At 37.0% G+C, this 22,523-nt stretch overlaps 2 protein-coding genes and 1 pseudogene across 3 annotated transcripts; all 3 read right to left on the reverse strand.

The window, feature by feature from the left end:
• Window positions 1–586: 586 nt before the first annotated feature.
• Window positions 587–1,049, reverse strand: LOC141812985 (uncharacterized; annotated as a pseudogene).
• Window positions 1,050–9,828: 8,779 nt separating this feature from the next.
• On the reverse strand, window positions 9,829–18,603 carry LOC141813647 (DDT domain-containing protein DDR4-like). Of its 2 annotated transcripts, none has more exons than XM_074701612.1 (12): window positions 18,160–18,603; window positions 17,945–18,055; window positions 17,434–17,520; window positions 17,310–17,347; window positions 17,148–17,229; window positions 15,646–15,752; window positions 15,383–15,539; window positions 14,116–14,208; window positions 13,066–13,189; window positions 11,395–11,437; window positions 11,082–11,285; window positions 9,829–11,001 (listed from the first exon to the last, which is right to left on the reverse strand). In XM_074701612.1, exons 1-12 carry the CDS (start codon window positions 18,601–18,603, stop codon window positions 10,287–10,289), a joined length of 2,205 nt encoding a protein of 734 aa, XP_074557713.1. In that variant the 3' UTR covers window positions 9,829–10,286. The 2 variants fall into 2 exon arrangements, with proteins under 2 accessions (XP_074557713.1, XP_074557712.1); XM_074701611.1 differs by having other exon boundaries at window positions 9,829–11,007.
• Window positions 18,604–19,958: 1,355 nt separating this feature from the next.
• Window positions 19,959–21,260, reverse strand: LOC141813648 (ribonuclease 3-like protein 2). Its single transcript, XM_074701613.1, has 3 exons — window positions 20,709–21,260; window positions 20,250–20,617; window positions 19,959–20,124 (listed from the first exon to the last, which is right to left on the reverse strand). The coding sequence occupies exons 1-3, from the start codon at window positions 21,258–21,260 to the stop codon at window positions 19,959–19,961; spliced, it is 1,086 nt and encodes a 361-aa protein (XP_074557714.1).
• Between the last annotated feature and the right edge of the window lie 1,263 nt (window positions 21,261–22,523).

The raw sequence follows: 22,523 nt of genomic DNA on the forward strand, positions 1-22,523 counted from the left end.
AACTTTGTTTCATCGTAACCACCACTAAGTAAAAGTTTTTTTAAAAAAATTCTCTTTGTCATTTTCCAAAATAAATAAATAAATAGGCCTTCAAGATAAGCTCAAGCAAGTTATCCAATAATGTAGTGAAATCATCCAGCAAAATCAAGTTGAAATGGCATAAATATACGCAGTGCCAACAATTAATGTCGACTCCTCTCCAACGATCAATTAGATTCAGTCTAGCTATTCTAATAAAAACTTTTTAAAAAAATTTATAAAAAAACTAAACAAAAAAACATCTTCATTTGTTTTTAAATAATTTTAAGTATAGAATTAAAATCTTGAAGTGGATTATATTATTTAATCCCCTCATCCATCTGTCTCTGAACAAACCAAACTTCTTCTTCATTTCCCCCTCCTCTCCTGCTCTGCGTTTCCTTCTTAAGCTTCTCCAAAAGCTCTGCCATGAGTAGCCCAAAGGGTGACACAGCTCAAGGTGCTGCATCAGCTTTAATTACTGCATGCTCTTCATGTTTTGTCGATATCGATCACTTAGAGTCAGTTCTGATCTACTGTTTGTTTTCATATGTGATATTATTTATGATCATGAAGGGCCTCCTGTGATGGCTCCCCACACTATGCTGCTGCTCCAGCACCAGGAAGAACTTCCAGGTTTCTTGAACGATGGTTGGTACCTTCACCTTTAATTTTCCTATTTGTATATATCAGAACACTTAATTTGATCTGGAAGGAAATGACAGAAAAAGAAGAAGAAAACTCATAGAATTAATGAAGTTTGCATATTTATCGTTGATACATGGATATATATGTTGATTTGACTGCAGCGTCTCTATATTGTGCTTTTGCTGCCTCTTGGACGGGTGTTGCAGCGGCTCCTCAATACTCGTCTTCTGATCATGCTCTCGATCGTTGGAATTGTCTTTTAATGCCCTTTTCCCTTTTCTTTTTGTTCAGCTTCAGATCGAATATATTGTGAAGTAGATCTAGTTGATTGATGATGAATTATAAAGAATACATGATATTGTTGTGTTTAGGAGGGTGCCCATGTAGAGATTGTTGCATAAAAGATGAAAAGACAAAAAGTATTTTTTTAATTAAAATTACTGAATTATAATTTTCTAAAAAATTAATAAAAATTTAATTTAATTCTATTTTTGAAAAATAGCGAGTAAAGTGATATGAATTATACTATATTTTTTAAAAAAATTACTATTTCACTATGAATTTGAAAATAAAAATATTTTAAAAAACTTATAAATTTTAGAAATTATTATAAAAATTATGTTTTAAAAAATAAAGATGCTATATATATAAATTTTAGTACTTTATATATATAAATATAATAATTTTGGTAAAAACTATGTTGACCAAAATTATTACATGATAATATAACAATTTTGGCTAAAATTATCACATGATATAAATTTTAAATTATTTTATTATTTTAACGGTACTAATAATTTCCAATGACATCCTAGATGCATGCATGTATCTATTCATATTTAAAATTTAAAGAGAAAAAGATCTATTTCAGATATCGATCATTATATGTGGATTTCAATGATTTTTATCTATTTAAAATCCGAGGAGCTGAGAAAATGGCCATGTATCTATAACATGATTTATCATTTTTAAGTCATTTGGTCAATTTGAAATATGAGTGGACTCCGACGAACTCCATCTATCTATTCATGTTCAAAATTTAAGGGGAAAAAAAAGATAATGTAGTAGTTTTGATCAAAACTATTATGTTTATTTTTTTTATTATTTAATTAGTTTGAAATCATGGATAGAATTCAATAGCCTCCTAGAAAATATTTTTTATTCAAATTTAAAATTTAAAAAGAAAATAAACATATAACAGTTTTAGTTAAAATATTTATATGGTTCTTTTGTGAAATCATTTGATCACTTCAATCTCCTACTATGCATCTATCTTTTTAAATTCAAAAATTGATTAAAAAATAATCATATAACAATTAACCAAAATTATTACATTCGAGTATTTTGATTATTTTAAAATTATATATAAATTTGAATAGTCTTTTACTATGTATTTATCTATTTAAATTCATTTTTTTAAAAAAAATTATGCAATAATTTTAAAATTGTTATTATCCAACTTTTTCTATTAAGAAAAAAAAGCTAATTAACAGAGTGGCTTAGAATCTTATTCTTGGTGGCTTCTCAAAGGTCTTTGATCGCTCTCTCAATAAACTCAAAAGTGAATCTGTCTTCTCTATAAATCAATCCACTCTTCACTCTCCTTCCTGTGTTTCATTTCACTCTTGTAGCTCTCTCAAATCCTCTCCCACTTCTCTGCCATGAGTGGCCCAAAGTATGCTTGTCCTTATCCAGCTTAAGGTATGATCCAAACTCCTCTCCTTATTCATCCAGTTAAACTTATTGCAGATTGAAGTAATCACATTGTGTAAGCAATACTCACCTGAATAGTAAACACTATTTAGTTACAGATACATAATAAGAAGATTCAGTAAGAGACAATTCTGATAATTTTTCCGGAGCCACCTGAGAAGAGAGTGTTGGAAATGTGAATGGAAACAAGGAAATGGAAGGATGGAGAAAACCTTCATATGAAGGAGTTTAGTCCCACATTGATAGTTGAGTGACAACTTGGTTGGTTTATAATGTATCACAAGCATTAATGTTGTGAATAAATGCATGGGAAGATGCTCTCTCTCATGTGTGGGTGCTCAAGGGGATGTAAATTTAGGATCTAGATTGCACTAATTGCAAGGCAACTCATGTGTGAGCGCAATCGGTTAGGACATAATTTATTTAAGCAGATCAATCAATATTTTATCATCCCGTTACAAAAAATAAATTAATGGACGGTTAGGACATATGCGCTTGATCATTTTGCTGGTCCTGTTTGTTGTATCCTGAGAAACAGACGTTCGTCGTGACCTCTAAACACCGCCGGAGGGGATAAATCTGTTTTAAGAAAATCGCATTGAACGCATGCTTCGACATCATCTTTTTCGGCAACTCAGCTCTCGGTAGTCTGCTCTCAGCAGTCGACACTTGACAGTCTGCTCGCGGCACTCGGCAATCTACTCTTGACAGTCTGCTCTCGGCAGTTGGCACTCGGCTCTCGGCAGTCTGCTCTCGGTAGTCGGCCACTCAGCACTTGGCTCTCGGCAGTCGGGCACTTGGCTCTTGGCAGTCTACTCTCGGCAGTCGATCACTCGACATTCGACTCTCGGCAGTCGGGCACTCGGCTCTCGGCACTCTGCTCTCAATAGTCGACCACTCGACACTCGACCACTCGGCATTCGATCACTCGGCGATCCGGCACTCGGCCACTCGGCTCGACAATTCGGCTCTCGGCAGTCGACGACTCGGCCACTCGGCTCTCTCAGCAATATTTTATCATCCCGTTACAAAAAATAAATTAATGGACGGTTAGGACATATGTGCTTGATCATTTTGCTGGTCCTGTTTGTTGTATCCTGAGAAACAGACGTTCGTCGTGACCTCTAAACACCGCCGGAGGGGATAAATCTGTTTTAAGAAAATCGCATTGAACGCATGCTTCGACATCATCTTTTTCGGCAACTCAGCTCTCGGTAGTCTGCTCTCAGCAGTCGACACTTGACAGTCTGCTCGCGGCACTCAGCAATCTACTCTTGACAGTCTGCTCTCGGCAGTTGGCACTCGGCTCTCGGCAGTCTGCTCTCGGTAGTCGGCCACTCAGCACTTGGCTCTCGGCAGTCGGGCACTTGGCTCTTGGCAGTCTACTCTCGGCAGTCAATCACTCGACATTCGACTCTCGGCAGTCGGGCACTCGGCTCTCGGCACTCTGCTCTCAATAGTCGACCACTCGACACTCGACCACTCGGCATTCGATCACTCGGCGATCCGGCACTCGGCCACTCGGCTCGACAATTCGGCTCTCGGCAGTCGACGACTCGGCCACTCGGCTCTCTCAGCAATCGGCGATTAAGTCACTCAACTCTCTCCGGCAAAGATTATCTAACAGAGAGCTTGGCTTTCTTGAAGGATGGTCTGCATCTCCAGCTTTCCTATTTCATTTCCTCTTAATAAACGTCGATGCTGTTTATTATTTGTGACCGTGATGGCTTGCAGCCTTGCTGCTTTGTGCTGTTGCTGCCTGATTGATGAGTGTTGCTGCGACCCATCCATAATATTCGTCAGCTAGCTAATCGTGCTGTCACTGACATGTTCTCATGTTCTCTGCCTTCTCTAGCAGTGAACAATTAATCAAGTTATTGGCAGCAGTTGTGGTTGTAAATATTTAATAAAACTATGAATCATCAAGTACCTCTGTTGTGGAGCAGTTCAACTGTTGTAGTTTTTCTACTTTGAGAGACCTGAACAGAATTGCAAGTCTTCCTTGCATTTGACAACTGAAACTTTAATTATTTCAGTTTTACATGAAGAGCAAAAGAAAGATTTCTTCAGTCTATTTCCTCAATTGTTGCATTTAATTGAGCACTATGTTCTTCACTGTCAGTGATTTAAGGACTTGTGCTTGAAGGAGCAGATCTGAGTCAGCCATTTCTTTTTAGATATCAAATATAAATAAAAATTATATATTCTTTGATTCTTATCATTTCAGAAATATCTTACATATATAATTAAATTATTTGAACCAATTTTATAAGAAAAAAAGTACATTTAAACAGATACAGAAACGTATACAAATATTTGAAAAAACTAAAGAGGATCTTAAATGCATCTATTAAGTGAAAGAAATTAATGAGCATATTGAAAGAACTTAATGAACATGCGTTACAAGAGTATAGTAGAATTAAAGTGAATGAGGATAAGAAATTAGTTGTATGGTAGAAGATTCCCAAGGTTCTTGCCTATTCCAATAATTATCATTCTTGTTGACACATGACAATCTATAGCTTTGCTATTTATTTCGAAGAACAAATTTCCAGCTAGCAACAAAACTAGATGTCATGCAATTGCAGATAGCTTTCGATCTGTATACATATAAATTTTCACAGAAGCAAACAGCTAAGCTAATTGCATTACAATGGCTACAGTATCCTTTAGCATAATTTCTTCAGCAAAAGATGAAATCCGTCACCCTAGCAGCTCCACACAGTCAGTCTCACGACCATCTGTGAGGAAGTAAATCGAGAAGCTGCAGTTGACCACGACGGAGAAAAATATTACCTCGACTTCGTTGAGATTTTTTAATTCGACCATTGTCTATTTCAGTAAGTCTGTCCCGTCATATCCAACTCAACTATGTCCCGGGGACATCCTTGGGCATAACATATCATATAGGTTGTTCAATCATTCCCTTTATCAATTGGATTTTTAACTGTTCTACTTCATCCTGGATATAATTAACTTCCACTGCTAGTGAGAGTGACATAGGTAAAGCTTGTTGCCCAGTTGCAATCTGAATCTTTCCACCTCGAATTTTGTTGGATGGAGTCGCCGGAGAAGCAGCAGCTCCTCGTGCGAACTTATGAAACAGATGGCCTTGCAATAGAAGCGGCTCAGCATTGTGTCTTTGACCAACAAGATTATCATCAAAGAAGAGAGGAGAAAGTAGACCCGACCACGGTTCAGAACCGACGGTTCGACGGTTCGGAACCGCCGGTTCGACGGTTCATGGCAGGTCGACCCTTAACCTTAACCGCCCAAGACGGTTACGGTTCACGGTTCGGAACCGCCGGTTCGGTTCACGGTTTCACGGTTCGCGACGGTTCGAGATTATTATATTAAAAATTTTAAAATTTAAAATTTATTAAAAAAAGGGCTTGCACTTATTAAGTTGCCTACGTATCCCCTTAGGGTATAGGGGAATCAAAGCCCACGTAGTTCTTTTACATTTCACCCTTTTACATCACTCACTTCCATTTCCTCCCGTTCCTCCCGTTGTATTCGTTCCTTCAGTATCAAATTCTTCGGCTTCGTCTTCTGAAAGTTGCATTCCTTGGATTCTTTTCTCGGCTCTGGTCCAATCGTCGAGTAATGCTTGGGCTTCCAATGAGTCGGGAGACATAGTTGATCGCCGTTCATCTAATATGTTGCCGCCGGCACTGAATGTCTGCTCCACAGCAACAGTTGACACTGGACATGCTAAAATTTCTTTGGCAATTACGGAGAGAACGGGAAAGCTTTGAGCCTTCTGTGACCACCACTTTAAAATATCGAAATCTTCACTATCTGCTTCATTAAAATCAAAAGAAGTGGTAAAATAATTCTCAAGTTCCTGTGTGGAACTTGAGGATCCTCGTGGACGTTTCGTCCGTTCTTTTAATAAAAGTTGTGCTTTTGAAAGTTTTAAATTAGTACTAATAGTTTGTTGTTGTGTTTCAGAAATATTAGTTTGTATTCCATATTTCACATAATATTGATTATAAATATCACATAAATAATTTCTAATAATATATATAATATTAGCTGGATCAGGAGAAGAAGGATCTTTAACAGGAATTAAAGCGTCATAGTATAAAGTTAGCATTTCTTGTAAAACTTCTAATTTAAATCTAGGATCTAAAGCAAATGCAACTAAATAAATTTCAGGAATTAAATAAAAATATTTTTCCCATTTAGTTTTCATAGCTAATATACAAGAAGTTAAAGCTTCATTATTGATATGTTCATTTAAAATTAATACTATACTAGAAAAATTCACTAAAACTAAATGAGCAGTGGGATAATAAACACCGGAAAGTTGTTCGGTTGCATCATTAAATACTTTTAAAATTTCACAAATATTACTACAAATATTCCATTGTTGTGAAAATAAATATATATTAGTATTACTATTTTCTGCAAAAAATAAACATAATAAATCTTTATATTGAAATGAATCTTGTAATAGTTGATATGTGGAATTCCAACGTGTTGGTACATCACGTGGAAATTTTTTAGGTCTCATTCCATTAGCTTTACAAAATCTACCCCATTGTTTCATCATAGATGGATGAGACCATAAATATGAAATTGCGATTCTAATTGGTTTAATATAATTTTCTAAAAGTCTTAATCCATCTTGAACACATAAATTTAAAACATGACATACACAACGAATATGAAAAAATAAACCACCAATAACAGGTTGGCAAACAAATTTTAGTTCATCTATAGAAGCGGTATTAGAACTAGCATTATCTAATGATATTGAAAATATTTTATGAGTTAATCCATATTCTTCTAAAATTAAACATAATAATTGTGCAATGTTATGGGCAGTATGTGATTCATCAAAAACTCTATAAGCTATCAACCTTTTTTGGAGGATCCAAGAGCTATCAATCCAATGACAAGTCACACCCATATAAGAATGAGTTTGCCAATGATCACTCCAAATATCGGCACATAAAGAAACTTTATTATTTAATTTACTAAATTCATCAATTAAATTCTTTTTTCCTTGTTTTACTAATTTTTTAATTGTACGAGTAAGTGTAGTCCTAGGAACACGTTTAGCACATGGATTAAGAGATTCTTTACAAAAATCTTCAAATGTGCATTTAGATCCAAAACTAAAAGAAAGATGTTCTACGGAAACAAATTTAGCTAATGACTCTCTTAATTTATTATCAGAATATAAAAATAAATCGGAATCAGTACTACTACCGCTAGAAAATCTAGATAATTGTGTTTGAGAACAGTCGAGTCCATATTCTGTCGGGTGCTTCGTTTCTACATGTCGTTTTAACGATCCATAGCCGCCGCCGGCTTGGAATTTGTAGGAAGCATTGCAATGCTTGCATTTTGCACGCATTTCTCCCGATGGAAGAGTGACTTTCTCAAAATGTTTAGTGAAAATAGAAGATTTTAGAGGAGGATGTTCCCGAACCTTAGAAGTAATTGCATCAGTACTTCCTTGTGTTTCGGGCGTCGGAAGGTGTTGGGCCTCGATCTCATCATCGGTGGATTGAATGTTGGGGATCCTCGTGCGCTATTTCTTTTCCCCTCCGAGATCGATGTGAAGAACTTCCACCGCGGCCTCCTTCCATTGTAGTCGAAAGATGGAGTCGGAACTCGGAAACGCGTAGAGATTAGAGAATGCGAACTTGCGAAGTTGAGAATGAGAGTTAGAGAGTAGAGAAAGTGTGTGAAAATGATGAAATGAACTCCCTATTTATAGAATTTGGATCATAACGGACACTAAATCATAGCCATTGATCAAAAAACGGTCAAATGATCTTAACCGTTGAAAAAAAAAAAAAAAAAAAAAAAAAAACCTCAAACGGCTCCGAACCGCCGGTTAACCGGCGGTTCGGAGCCGTTGGAACCGGCGGTTCGGAGCCGTTGGAACCGCCGGTTCCAACGGAAAAACAAAAAAAAAAAAATTAAACGCTTGAACCGCCGGTTCAACCCGCCGGTTAACCGGCGGTTCGCCGGTTCAAAAGGCTTGAACCATAACCGGCCCGGCATCCGGGCCGGGCCGGTTCGGCCCGGCTAACCGGGTCAACGGGCCAACCGGCCCCGTTGACCCGGGCCGGGTCCGGAGGGCTGGACCCGGCCCGTGGTCGGGTTTTGAGGTGTCGAGGTGGTCAAAGTGCCAAGATGACCGAGGTGGCTGAAGTGCCGAGATGACTGAGGTGGCCAAGGTGCCGAAATGGCTGAGGTGCTGAGATGTCGAGGTGGCCGAGGTGCCGAAAAGCCGAGAGGTCGAGTAGTTGAGTTTCGAGTGGTCGAGTATCCAAGAGGCAGAAAGGTCAAGTGGCCGAGTGCACAAGAGGTTGAATGGTCGAGTGACTGACTTGCAAGGTGCTGAGATATACCAAGGTTTGTACATATGTCTTCGAATAAGTTCTATTTGCTATTGACTTTTGACTTAATAGATCAGCTTGATTTTTAACTATATGTGTCACGTAAGAACGGTAAGATTCTGCCACATCAATGACCTTTTCACAAACAAGATGTGCAAGTTGTGTAACAAACAAATGAACCCTAACCACGAACCAAAGAATTATCACTAGTCTAGCTCTTTGATGGTGGTCGAGTATGTTTAGTGCAAAATGATGTGAAACATCCTCAAATATTTGGCACATATGAACCTTTATCGCCACCACATGTTGTATGCCTACCATGCAACTTCAAGGCACATTGTCTAAAGGATGAAAGGATCTTTGCTTCCATGATCACTTAAGAGAATGAGTCCTTGCAATACGAGGGACTTAATGGTGGAATGATCGTTCCATAGTACTACACATTTTAAACTCCATTTCCTTGTTTCTTCCTCTAGGACTAGAGTAGCTAGCTGGAAATGTAATGTGGTGCCTAGGTGATGGTGCTGGCCTGGGCAACCAACCTAAAATTCACCATGCTCAAGTGCTATTACAATCATTCGGATAAGCTCCAATTTCCACCATCAAGCCTATACTTCACAATGATACTTGTTTGTTACAGCAGCACAATTCACAAAGGACCAAAGGGAATCTACAATGAATTCCCAAATAAAAGCTACAATGATTTCCCAAATAAAACCTTACAAAGGAAACTACACAAAATTAAAGCAAAGAGATAAGTGAGTCGCCACGTCAAAACGTCATGATAATCCCACGATTTCTTTCCTCAATGATAGAAGGTCCACATTCTAGCACTGATCATACAAACACATGGATGAATCATTTTACATTAAAAAACAAAAAGAACTGTTTCAATGATATTAGTTGATCTTTGTCGATACCTGTGAGGTGGCGAACTAGATGTTTCATCGGGCTCAGGAGTTTCCCTATTAATGAAAGCTTGATTTAGAAAACAATCTAAATGTCACAAGAAAATCACAAAGATCAGATAAACAAGAGAATCATATCTATGCTTGAATTTGAGACTAGATTCAACGCATGACAAAGCTTGAAATATACTCAATCGTATGCAACAAGTTGAGATCTAGTAACATGGACTATTTTCTTCATTAAAACTGCTACAAGGATTAATATCCTCTAAGGTGATGTTTAATATTAATGCCACTACATGGCAAAGAAGGCAACAATGAAATATGAACCTGTCGGTTCATCTGCTATGGTACATGAAACATGTTGTACAATGAATTCCTTCCTCAGAAATTTCCATCGACTAGTGAAGCTGAGAACTCAGGCATCGATGAGTCTGAGCATCCCATCTACATGCCTTGATTTTCAGTCCCAAATTAGGAGCAGAATGAGATAGCTAATAAACCATCCCAACTAAACCTTTACCTTGTGAGCATTGACAGGCGTAAAATTGGATCACCCATTTGCAAGGACTGATATCAAAACAATATGATGAGATATGGTCAAGTACGACAACCAAACTGTTCATTAGCATACTGCCTAGATGTTATGCTCATCTTCATCTTTGGTTGTAGGGCCATCTTCAAGACCTGTCCCTGGGGCAAGTTCATTCAGGTCCAGGAATCTCATTCTTTGGACTCCGTTCTCCTCCTGTACATTATTGTATATTTTTTCTACTGCTTGTTTCTCTTCATCTCCAGCCTTGATATGATCTGAAGTTATTTTGTTATTTGCTATTTCTTCACTGTCGACTTCATGCGAATCTTGACTTGCTGTTGAAAGTTCTAGATCATCAGATGCATCGGAATTTGCATCCGTTCCATTTGATTTGCCTGGCTGCCCTGAACCTGTATCTGTGTCAGAAAGTTCATACTGTCGGTAATTTATGCGTGATCGCACTGCTCGCTTACTACGTCTTAGGCCTGTCTGGAGTTCATCAACTGACCTCAATTTTTTTTCTTGCCTAGTTCGTCTTGGAAACCTTTTATTACTTTGTTTCTCATCCATATCTTCACTAGTACTTAAAGAATATTCCTCTTCTTCCTCCTCATCTTCTGCATTTTCCTCCTCCCATAGATACTCCTCATCGCCTTCTGAACCACTAGATACCTTTTGCTGTTTTCTACTTCGCAAATATTCCTCATCATATACTGCTTCTCCTACTATGTCGTCATCACTGTCCATATCTGCATCAAAATCTGAAACAGCATCCACAAAATCTTTTTCTGAATACCTCTGTGGTCTTTTCCTTCTCCTATTGCTAAGTCAAGAGGTGCAAAAATGGGTGAGCTTTATCATATACCAAAGAATCACTAGGAGTAACAGTTTTGGTACCTGCGGTCAAGTGTCTCATCCTGCAGGTCATCATCGGTTTCTTCATAGTCATTTGATTTTGGAGACTCCATGTCATCATCATTAGTTGGTTCTATTTTAGTTGGTTCTATTTGAGAAGAACCATTCCATTTACCATTTGCTGTTAACTCAGGCTTCTCAGTAACTGGTTTTTTAACAATATTGTCAGGAGAGCTTTGTCTTCTCCTGAAACATAAAATGCAAAACTTGCACTGTTAATGTGAATCCTATATTTTTTTTGTTCGGTTTCATGAACAAAATGTTTGGCATATATACAAAGAAATGGCATACATACTTGGTTATTTTAATAGCTTCACTAATAGAGCGATCGTAGTCATCTGGAAATTAGTAGAACATTAAACTATCATTAATTTGTGATTAAAAAATGTAGAAAAACAAGAAAAGGCAATTACAGATCACAATAATCAACTTTTACGATTAGAACCGTTTTGTATGTCAAAAATTCGTTTTACACCAAATCACCAAAAAGAAACAAGATCTAAGCTACCTGTGAAATGCTGTGGCATAGGCTACTGCTCAGATTCAGATTGAAGCAAACAAAATATTAGTTCCTAGAATCATTTCAACCTTTTTCATGAATGTTTTTCATGACCAATGTCTGACTATATATAGACAATAAAATTCAACTTATCTTTGAACATCCATACAACTGGTTGACCAGACCAACGAGTCTTTTATTTAGAGTAATTACTTGTATTCAGTGGCTAACAGCTCTTTCAAGATGATTCCCAACACCAATTACCCACTGCAAGGTCAAGCAAGATCTCTAGCAAATCATGACAGATCACAATACCAGAATGGTACAGATATTGCAAGCAAATAAGGACTTTTGAGGAATTGGAGAAAAAATGACCAGCTAGTAGTGAGCTAATGCAATTACTGATCCTTGAACGATAGGTTACGTGCATTCCTATTTAAACATAAAAATAAGATATGGTGGCACCTTCTCTCCCTCCTATCATCTCTTACAGAATACTTACAGAATAACTAACTAATCAACTAGGAACTTAGATTTGATATAATGATAAGATTATTAGACTCAATAACTAATAACCAGGTAATTTATCCCTATTCAAAAATAATGAAAATGCAGTGTAAGTAAATATAGATGTACCACAATGTAATAACGCCTTAATGCTTTATTGAAACACGTCGATCTAATAAGTAATTATTTGAGCATTCCCTCTCCAAAACCCAATTAATCAAAGAATGAAGACTAGCACCAATAATTGCACAATTTTGAAAGCCTAAGGATCAAGTGAAGCATAAGTCCATGAATCATACATTTCTGTAGATTCTACAGTTTAAGGATGGCAGCCAGAGGGATATGTTTGGTTATCAATGACTAATTGTACTGTTTAATCAGGACTGGCCATCCCTTGATGGGTTTAAAATGACTTCAGGTATAGTAGTAGATACCCATGATGGGTATGAAGCAAGTTTATGTTTGGAGGCTTGGGAAGTAGGTTCTCAAAAATAATAATAATAATAATAATTTGTTAATAGATATATAAATATAGTAATATACACTATTAAACTTCTAATTTCTCATTTTTAAAAAATATGGTTGAGTTTTGTCAAGTTGTCCATTTTTATGGGTATGGGTGCACATGTTATACCATGGAAGGCTATATGGATAAAACAATAGACAATTATAAGAGGTATGAGATGAGTAAGAGTATGAGCTTCTTGATAAGTATGAGTATGGCATTCAGTAGTGCAACTTTCATGGATACCTACTCATTGTCATGTCTGCAACTTCCTGAAACCAAAGAGAATAGGAAAAGGTGCGGAAGAACAATTAGCTCACAGATATAATATTAGGGGGGAAAGCTATCATGACGAGGTAAGAAATCAGTGCAACTCAGAAATTTTCTAAATCATAATAAATAAATGTCAAAACATTAGACAAGGGACCATACCATTAGAATTGTAATGGTCTTACCAAATGTATATGTGACAGGTTTTCTATCACGAAGGGAACGGCCTGATGAAATCCCATCTGCAATAAAAAAACTATCAAGGAGGATGGCTTCTCTGTGCTGTTTTTTCAACAGCTTCTCCTTTTTCTGTGGTATAACCAAAATTTCATAAATTAGGAATTATGGAAGAATGATAAGCAGTGCATATACACGAGAATTTGCAGCAGAAATATATCAACTAAGGGGCTATTTGGTTGCCTGCAGGTAGCATTTGCAGCATTTACTCTATTTGCAAGCATCTGATTGCTTGCAATTTGCAAATGACCTGTAAGCTAGGAATCTATGAGCAGTTGGGCACTAAAAGCTGCAAAAACAACTGCAACTCAGTTTGCAAGCTACATGAATCAAATCAAAATTACAGTATATGAAAAATAAAAACAGAAAAAATATATAAAAATAAGGTAATAAATTTTAATCTAGTGCCAGGTATCTTTTATTTAAGGAGTTGAAATAATATAAATCAAACTTACACATAAATCAAATATTTAAACAAACGATATAGCATGGTATCATGATTTCATTTTTAAAAAAACTACGAAATTCTTAGAAATATTGTTTTAGCTAGCCTTATAGATATGGCATAAACATTATGTCATCATGTTGTTCTTAAATTAGCAAATAACATAAATATTACATAATGGAAATGTTTTTTCTACTTTTTTATATGGTTTTAAATAACTAGAATGATATAAATAATAATTATGCTTTATTTTCAAAGAAATAATTGTGGTATTATAATGTTCTAGAAGTTATATTAAACTAAAATAATTAAAAACAAACATGCAAACAACACTATGTTGAATATTAAATATCTTTTTGTTGTATAGAAAACAATTTTATCACATACCTAGGACTACTTTAATGGACTTGCATTTTATATTACATAAAGAACTATTGGTTACAACAATTGCATTTGCAAGCGACCAAAGAGCACTCTATGCAGCATTTGCATTTGCAAGCAATGGCTAACCAAACAACCCCTAAGCAAGTAAAAGGTGGAAAGAATCATATACTTTGTGAATACTCTCAATCTCTGGCAGGGAGTCAATTTTTAATTTCTTCCCAAGAGAGACTTCTGTTCTATTCTTACTGGAAAAGAGTTTGTCCTGCAAAAAAGCATTGAAAATAAATAAAAATAAAATCAAACACACATAAAGAGAAATGGAATAATCATCAAATAAACTATACAGATCAGTCAGTCGGTTGGCAGAAGCACTGTAAGGACTCAACAAAGCAGAGGCCACAATTAGACCCGTTACTTGGTGTAACTAAAAATTAGTCCACATGCTGATCTATTTCAACAAACTAGTAGTGTGGATTCTAACATCTAAATAGTGGTTCACCACATAATATATGATGGCCTAGTGACCAAAATTACTACTTTTCTAATTCCCACCAAAAAAATTCCAACAGCATGAAACAAAACTTAAAACCTTAGTATGAAAATAAAAACAATTTCCCTTAATCATAAAACATAAATGTAAAATTATTGAACAAAATGCTAGGTCAGTCACTTATATCATTGAATATATAGTATAAAAAAGAATTATATGATACCATTGAATCAAGAAACCATAAAACCACAGAATTTTAATCATTTTAAAGACAAAAAATAATAAAGGGCAGAGGTCTGGTTCAATGCAAGAGACTAATGGAGGTGACTAAATAAGTAATAAACCTAGAGAGATTAAAACTCAAATCACAGTCACATTGATAACACAAAGGTACACTCATTTAAATTGCATTAGAGCTCTTAGACTCCTAAAGTTAAACTATCTGACATATTTCGTAGGCACAATGTATTATGGGTAGACCACGATGTAGTCTACACTGCAAAATTTCATCAAGTTATATCCTCAACCCCCAAAAGATTCAACAGTTTTCTGCAATAATTGAGGAATGGTAAATGGAGGCATCTTTACTGTTGAGAGCACCCTCTAAGATCACATTATAGGATCAAATTACATAACAATAAAGAAAAAACAATTTGGGATTGTTAACTGGGAACCAAAATCACAGAAGCAGCCCACAGCTAATTGTGCTCAAAGGAGTTCAGTAACCAGAAAAGTGTAATAACAGTACAACACTATCATTTGATGAAGTAACGGAAGATGAATTTACTCTCACCCAGATATTTGAAAATGACATTGATGAAGAAATTAGCAGTTTCTATAGTTTCCCTTTTTTAGTCGATCATATAACTTTCTTTTAGCTGCATTATGCTACCTAGATACTTAAAATGATAGTGCAACAAGTGGAAACCAAAATGGAGGAACTCACAGATACTTCTTGAAATTCATCTAAGTTGGTTGCAACAGTTTCCCACTGCAGAGAAACAAGGGGAATTGTTGAAGATCCCTTCGCCCTGGTGTTTTTTGTCTCAACTCGTCTTATTTCACGGTATAATCTGTGACCAACAATAGGATCATCTTCATACCTGCAAAATAAAGAAATGAAGAAATTGCCAATGTTAATCATTATATGTATAATACAACTAAATGTGCACAATAATTATATTCTAAATCTAAACATAATAATGATACCAATAGGAAATCCCATGTGAATCACCGCCAATTCTTTCTTTACGGAAAGCTGAGAGTTGGATGCCATGTTTCAAAGAATTATCAATGAAATTCCGAATGTCCTCTTGCTGCATAGTGGAAAAGATTAACTCAATGCCAGCATATTGTGGACTCAAACAATAGTAATTTAAAACTCAGTTCAACAGAAAAAAGACTCTTAGCTCCATTATGTGACAATTAATTGTTGATAAAAAATCATAAATTGTATTAGCTGAGTCATACTAGTTACAGAATGACAACCATCAGTGTTGTTCAAATCGTGATCCAGGTTTTAGTATCACATCTTTCTACTGTCTAGAACCTGCTAGATTACAATCAAGGCCATGTTTTAGGGGATTGGGATGTATCAACATCCAGCACAGGCTGTAGGAATGGTTGGGTGAAAGATCCAACCCAATTCGATATATGATAGGACTTGGGTGTGGTGAGAATAGGCAGATGGCTCAAACTTAACCAATAACAATAGGTTCCTACTTACACGTATTAAATGAAAACATTTTTCTCCATGCTTTTTAACATCATGCACCTTCCTAATTCTTCTTTCACCCAAACCTCTCCACTCCCATAATTGCCCCCACTGTCACATGAACTTTCATTTAAGTGGAGACTCATTTAGAAAACATAGATCATACTCTTTATCTCCTTCAATCCAAACTAATAATAATTAGATTCAAGATTAGTTTTATAAGTGTATGGTACAACAATAAATAAAAAGCTATCATCAGAGAATAGGTGGAATACACATATTACCACTAGGAATATTCTATGGAAAGCGATGAGAACAACATTTCCTGATCACATAATGTAATTTGTACTTTATAACAATAATTTGATGTTAATTTGAAAGGTGGGGGAAATACTTGGCATTTTCATTTTGTCTAAATCATTTTCAATTAGTATAAACTTCAAAAGGAACACCTTTACTAATGCAGCTTCTAATTTGCAAGTTTCAGTGCACTTAGTTAAGGGTCAAACTTTATTAGGTGTTTCACAGTAGCATAAATTGAACACTGTGAACTATAAGTTTATAGGTCCTTGTCATCTATGACTAAAGTCCCATCTTTCAATTTAATTTCAATTATCTCTGTAGGAAAATACTAAGTGTTCACAGTAGCATAACTTGAACCCATGAACTATTAGTTTATAAATACACTTCATCTATAAGCGAGTCAATTTTAATTCAAATGATGATATTGGGAGGGGAAACCTCATTATAATTCGAAACAACCAAAGGCAACAAAAAACACTAGAAGTAGCCTTAAGAGAATATAATGCTTTAATTCTTTGATACAACATAATTCATCTGCATGAAAACAACTCAAACATCGAACTAAGCCATTTCGTAAAAAGCAAACATTTCAAGACTGAGGCCCACACCAATTGAAACATGAACTATTTAACTAGTAGATGAAGATCATACATTAGACTTCAATAAGAGAATATAATCAGAGTTCATGACGCACCTCAACACGGATATCACAGAGTGCTTTTAAAATCAACACTCTTGTCCTGGGCTGAAGTGTTCTATATTTCTCAATTTCCGTCCTGAAAAAAAAATGATCTAAAATCGTATCACCTAGAGAAACTTGAATAAACATTGTGTTTGGTATGTTGTATAACCTTACCCATGGGATGCAACAATTGGGATCTCACCCTCAGCAACCTGCATAGATAAACCCTTGCTTAATTATTCCATTATATTTTTTTGTTACAATGCCATTAGCAGATGAATTTAAAATGTCATTGTACCCAATGCCACCAATCTCTTAACTTTCTGCAAAGCACAGTAACCCAAGTTGTGCGTCCTAGAGCCATGCGAGTTACCGGAGGGATAGCCTATTGACACGAATGGGAAGAAATACACAATGTGAAATTTTTATCGAACCTCTTAAGAATCAATTTACTCAGGTATTGGCATGTAAGCTATGTAAGATGAAATGCCCAGCAGTAACAGCCAAAAACACACTAATATAACAAGAATAGAGATTGTTTTTCCATGCAAGGATGGTACTCACAACAAGAAACTGTCATTAACTGAACAACATGTTGGAAAGGAAAAAAATATCATTAGAAGAGCATCAGGCAACTTAAGAAGCACGCATTAAACTTCGCAGAACAGGATACGCAAACCAAACTGCAGCTGCTTAGCCTTGGCAAAAAAATTTACGGTTCTTCAAGATAACATGAGATGTAATTTTAGGAGCAGTCGATAAGGAAGGTTAAAGCTACAGCATTTAAGTCACAACATGAAAGTACGAACCTTTAGCAAAGGCATGTGCACGTCATCCAGCGTGCTGCTCGGCGTCAAAAGCGCCGTCTCGAGCTCTTCAGCTGAGAACTCTGCGGCAATGTTCAGCAGCGGTCTGAAAACCTAGGGAACCAAACAGGAAAACAAACCGCATCCCTTAGAGATCTGGCAAAGGAAGAAATATCGGTCGAAGAGGAGGAGCTTAAGCAGCAGGAGATGAGCCTAACATGGAGGAAGTTGAAGATGGAGGCAAGCTCCCACATGGAACGGAGCTCCCAGCGGGGAAGTTGAGGCGGAAGCGGAGGCTCGACGAGCGGGGTGATCACTCTCCCGGTTTGCTGCTGCTCCTCCTTTTCCCGGCGAGTCACAGGGCGGCGCTCAGGCTGCGGAGGGCGGGCAGCGGCGGCGACGGAGGGGGATCGGGAGGTGCAGGCGCGGGGAAAGCGTGTTTTTCGGAGCGAGGGTTCGGCGGGTGGCGGAGAGGGGCGAGGGTCGTCCTCTGGGGGGGAGGATCCGTCCGCGTCGGGGGGCGGCGAGGCAGGTGGATCCTCCGTCATGGAGAAGAGGAGATCGGGAGGGTGGGAGGCGGATGCGACGGCGGAGCAGGGGTCAAGGGAAGGGGAGGAGGAGGGCGGAAGGAGGCGATGGCATGGGGAAGAGGCGGAGGCCATGGAGAGGGAGGGGCATGAATTGGGAGATGTCACACTGCGCGAGGGTATTAAGGGTATTTCGGCTTGGCATCTTAAAATAACTTTTCAAATTACACGACTCCACCCCTAAACCGGTTTAGTAGTAGATACTGAACCGGAATTTTAGACCGCTGAGTTAGCTGATTAAATCACATGTCCATCCAAATATTACCTTGGTTAGTTAAATTATTAAAATTTAAAATAATAAATTATATAATATAAATAAACACTCAATTTTAATAAATAATTCAAATATGAATTTAACTTTAATAATACCAAAATGTGCACTTGTTCTCCAACAATGCTTCTCCCCTAGCACTTTAAGCTTAGTCCGTAATTTAATTTATTTAGAACTGTTAATAACTTTTAATAAAAGATCATTGATAATTTTTAAAGGTTCAAATTTATTTTAAATTTACATTGTTATATTTATTTTAAATAATTCTTTAAATTTATTCATATTCTTTTTTTATATTTAATTTTTTTAAAGTTATCAATGACTTTTAAATTTAATTTGATCTAAAAAACTTTATTTTTTATTTTAAAATATTTAATAAATTTAGGAACACTAGAAAAGTAATAGTGTAAATTTGAACATTTTAGTCATACTTCATTCATAGTAAAAAAAAATCAAATTCAATAGAAGTGGACTAGTGGAGCATAATAAATTAACATAATTAATTACTTTAAATTCATGTTAATTACTTTAATAAATTAACATTTTTAGCATTATAAAGTATGGAATAAATTGATCTAATTTTTTAAAATTAGTTTAACTGACTAATTTTTCTCAATCAATTAATGATCTGATCAAGATTTGCCTAAACCCTCAAGGAATAAAATGCATTTGTATGATAAATGAAGCATATATTTTTATTTAATAGTGGCACATTAGATGCTACATTTAGTTGATAAATGTATATATTTATCAACACAAATTTACAATAATCTATTATTTTCATATCTATTAGTAGCTCTTGGGCATAATTGAGTTGAGTTAGTTATGACATAGCAAAGTTGTTGAAGTGAATAAGAATTCGAATCTCGATGAAGATCTCGACGAAGCTGAAATAATATTCTCCTCCATCATAGTCAATTTCAACTTCTCGATTTATCTCTTCATAGATAATCATGAAATCGATAATATAAGACTGCTGAGGTAATGAATTCCACCTTTGAAGTATTCCTAATTGTCATACAAGCATGACACTCCTTGTACTATACTACTATCTACACCTATCTCGCTTCTGCATGCCACCTGTAAAAAACCACCCTAAAGCCATGAAGCACTGCATGGTTCATCGCAGCTGGATGAAGCCTCATCCTCTTCTTCTCCCTCAATCAACAGATCGGAATAACAACTTCATTGCCGCTGACTTCTCTGAATCCTTCACTCTCGGCTTCGGATCCCCAACGCTAACGAGGACGGTGTTATCGTCTGTCTCAACCTGAACAGAGCATACGTATTCTTTCTTATGTGCAGGACCCTGCTCCTTCACGATCCTGCATGCCAGTTGCTCGATCGTTAGATTACTTCACCTGAACAAAACCCTAAAGAAAGAATTCTGCAGGTTTCTTGCAGTTGTTAGATTCATTAGCTGATAAAGGGAGGATTTTGGATTACTGACCTATATACAGGATGTCCCCAATGGTTCTGGCCGCACAAACTGTAAAGTCTCTGCTTGCATTCATCGTCTTTCTTCCCTGCTGCTTCATTTCCGGTGGCTACAAAGCAAGAGTCGGCCACCAGCCCGGCTGACAACAGTCGCAGCGCCGTCCGCGCGGCGTTGATCCTAGCCATTGCTTTCTGCTCCGAGGAAGACGTGCAGACAAGCTGTTCGTCCACGAGAACGGAGATGATGTTCAAAGAGTCCTTTATCTGGTTCTTGATGCCGACCCTTCGGCCGTGCTTTTGGCAGAACATGTAGAGGGCGGCCACCGGCTGCTCCACCACGGTCTCCTCGGTGATGATGGGTTCCAGTATCCCCCGGAAAACCTGATTTTCCGAGTTTGAATCTTGGAGCGGTCAGCGGAAATTAGGGGAGAGAAAAGAGGTTTTCTTGTTGTTTTTCTTATCAAGATTTTACCTTCCAGAAGGTCTCGAGGTTGTAATGGCAGTCGATGTAAACGGCGGCGGCAAAGGACTCGACGATGTCGGCGAGCACTTTGGGGGCCTTGATGGAGCCGCCGTGCTGCAACCTCCCTGCGTCCTCCATCGCTTCCTTCATCACCATCGCCGTGAAGTCCTCCACCTGACCGGAGACGAAGTACATTAAGGTTAGCGCAGTCATCAAAAGGAAATCCGGGAAACAGAGGGTTCGTTCACGAACCAAGTGGTCGAGGGTCGCGGAGTTGTGGCGGAGGAAGCGGTAGAGGCCGTGGCGGACGGCAACGCGGGCGAGCTTCTCCGTGGAGATGTTGGCGGCACGGAGGAGCGTGAGGGGGCCAGGGCCGAGGGTGGGGTTGGTGAGAAATAAGAAATTGGTGACTGCGAGGCCGAGGGCGGCGTCGCCGACGAACTCGAGACGCTCGTACGAGGGCTGGCCGTCGACGGAGGAGTGGGTGAAGGCCTCTTCCAGCAGCAAGCGGTCCTTGAACTTGTAACCGTCGAGAAGGCGCTCGATCGCCTCCACCTCCATCGAACACCTCGATTCCGCCGCCGGTCGCCGTCAAATCCTGAAGGCGGCGCTTGAACCAGTAGCCGGTGGCGCTGCAAATCCGCCTCTGTTCAATATATATAAATCCTCCCAAAGCGCCGTTTAGAATTATTAGGAGCCACGTCAAATTTTGATTATTCTCGATCTATATGCGCACCTTCTCTTACCTAACTTTTAATTAAATTTTTATTTAAATTTTAATAAATAATCCTCTAAATTTATTTATTTTTAATTTTAATTTTAAACTTTAATAAAGAAAGTTAAAAATTATAAAAATAAAGTTAATAAACCATTAAAAATATCTTTTCTATTTTTTAATATAGTCAATTTTTTAATATCTAATTATAAAAGATAAAAAATAAAAATTAAATTCATAATGAGAGTTTATTTTATTAATAAAAATAATCAAAAATAAAAATAAAAAATTATTTTGATGCTAATTAAAAATCAACACTACAGTTTAAATACAACATCGTTGTTATGTTGATTTTTAAAAATTAACATTACAAGTGGTGTTGGTCTTCAGAAATCATCACTATATATTTTGAAAAGTTTAAATCATTTTGAGCATTATTGGAGTGCCTTAAAAAAGAGGGTTTATTTGGATGCAGGTTCACCTAATAAATCAACAGGAGTTGGAATGAACCTGATCGGAGCTCTCTAGGTCGATCGAAACCCATTGATGGATCTAGACGATTTGAATTTATGAAATTTCACAATGAGATGGAAGTGTGAAAAGTGTAGAAGGTAGATATAGCGAGAAATCCTGATCTTAAGTCTCTTATATGAAGTCATAGGTCTATGTCAATTTGTACAAAGTCTGAAATTTTCTAAACCTTTTGAGTAATATTGAAAATTTTTTATGATGACAACAGATGACACATTTGGATTCCTGGGCACTATAGAAACCTACATGAGTTGGAATTAGCCCAATAAGAGCTCTCTAAATCCATCAATGAATTTTGACATAAATCCATTGATGGACCTAGATGACTTGGATTTCTGAATTTTATAATAAGATGAAAGTGTGGAGTGTGTAAAAGGTAGATATGGTAAAAAATCCTGATTCTAAGTCTTCTACATGAAGTTATAGGCTCGTGTCAATTGGTACAAAAATTTAAAATTTTCTAAATCATTTGAGCAATGTTAGGAATCTTTTACAATGATAACAGAGAGCACCCTTAGACTTCTAGGCATGACAAAAACTTACAAGAGTTGGAATGGATTCAATCAGAACTTTCTAGA

This window comes from Curcuma longa, chromosome 20 (assembly GCF_044706935.1).
Source record: "Curcuma longa cultivar G26 ecotype Majalengka, Jawa Barat chromosome 20, ITB_CL_G26_1.1, whole genome shotgun sequence".
NCBI lineage: Eukaryota > Viridiplantae > Streptophyta > Magnoliopsida > Zingiberales > Zingiberaceae > Curcuma > Curcuma longa.

Excerpts from the sequence above, each read along its gene's own strand:
- LOC141813647 (XM_074701611.1), bottom strand. The coding sequence starts at position 18,603 with ATGGCCTCCGCCTCTTCCCCATGCCATCGCCTCCTTCCGCCCTCCTCC. Across the intron at positions 15,540-15,645 it reads TCACATGGGATTTCCTATTG|GTATGAAGATGATCCTATTG; the intron begins GTATCATTATTA and ends TTTATTTTGCAG. Across the intron at positions 14,209-15,382 it reads ATGAATTTCAAGAAGTATCT|GACAAACTCTTTTCCAGTAA; the intron begins GTGAGTTCCTCC and ends GCTTTTTTGCAG.
- LOC141813648 (XM_074701613.1), bottom strand. The coding sequence starts at position 21,260 with ATGGAGGTGGAGGCGATCGAGCGCCTTCTCGACGGTTACAAGTTCAAG. Across the intron at positions 20,618-20,708 it reads ACCTCGAGACCTTCTGGAAG|GTTTTCCGGGGGATACTGGA; the intron begins GTAAAATCTTGA and ends TCGGAAAATCAG. Across the intron at positions 20,125-20,249 it reads TGGGGACATCCTGTATATAG|GATCGTGAAGGAGCAGGGTC; the intron begins GTCAGTAATCCA and ends ACTGGCATGCAG.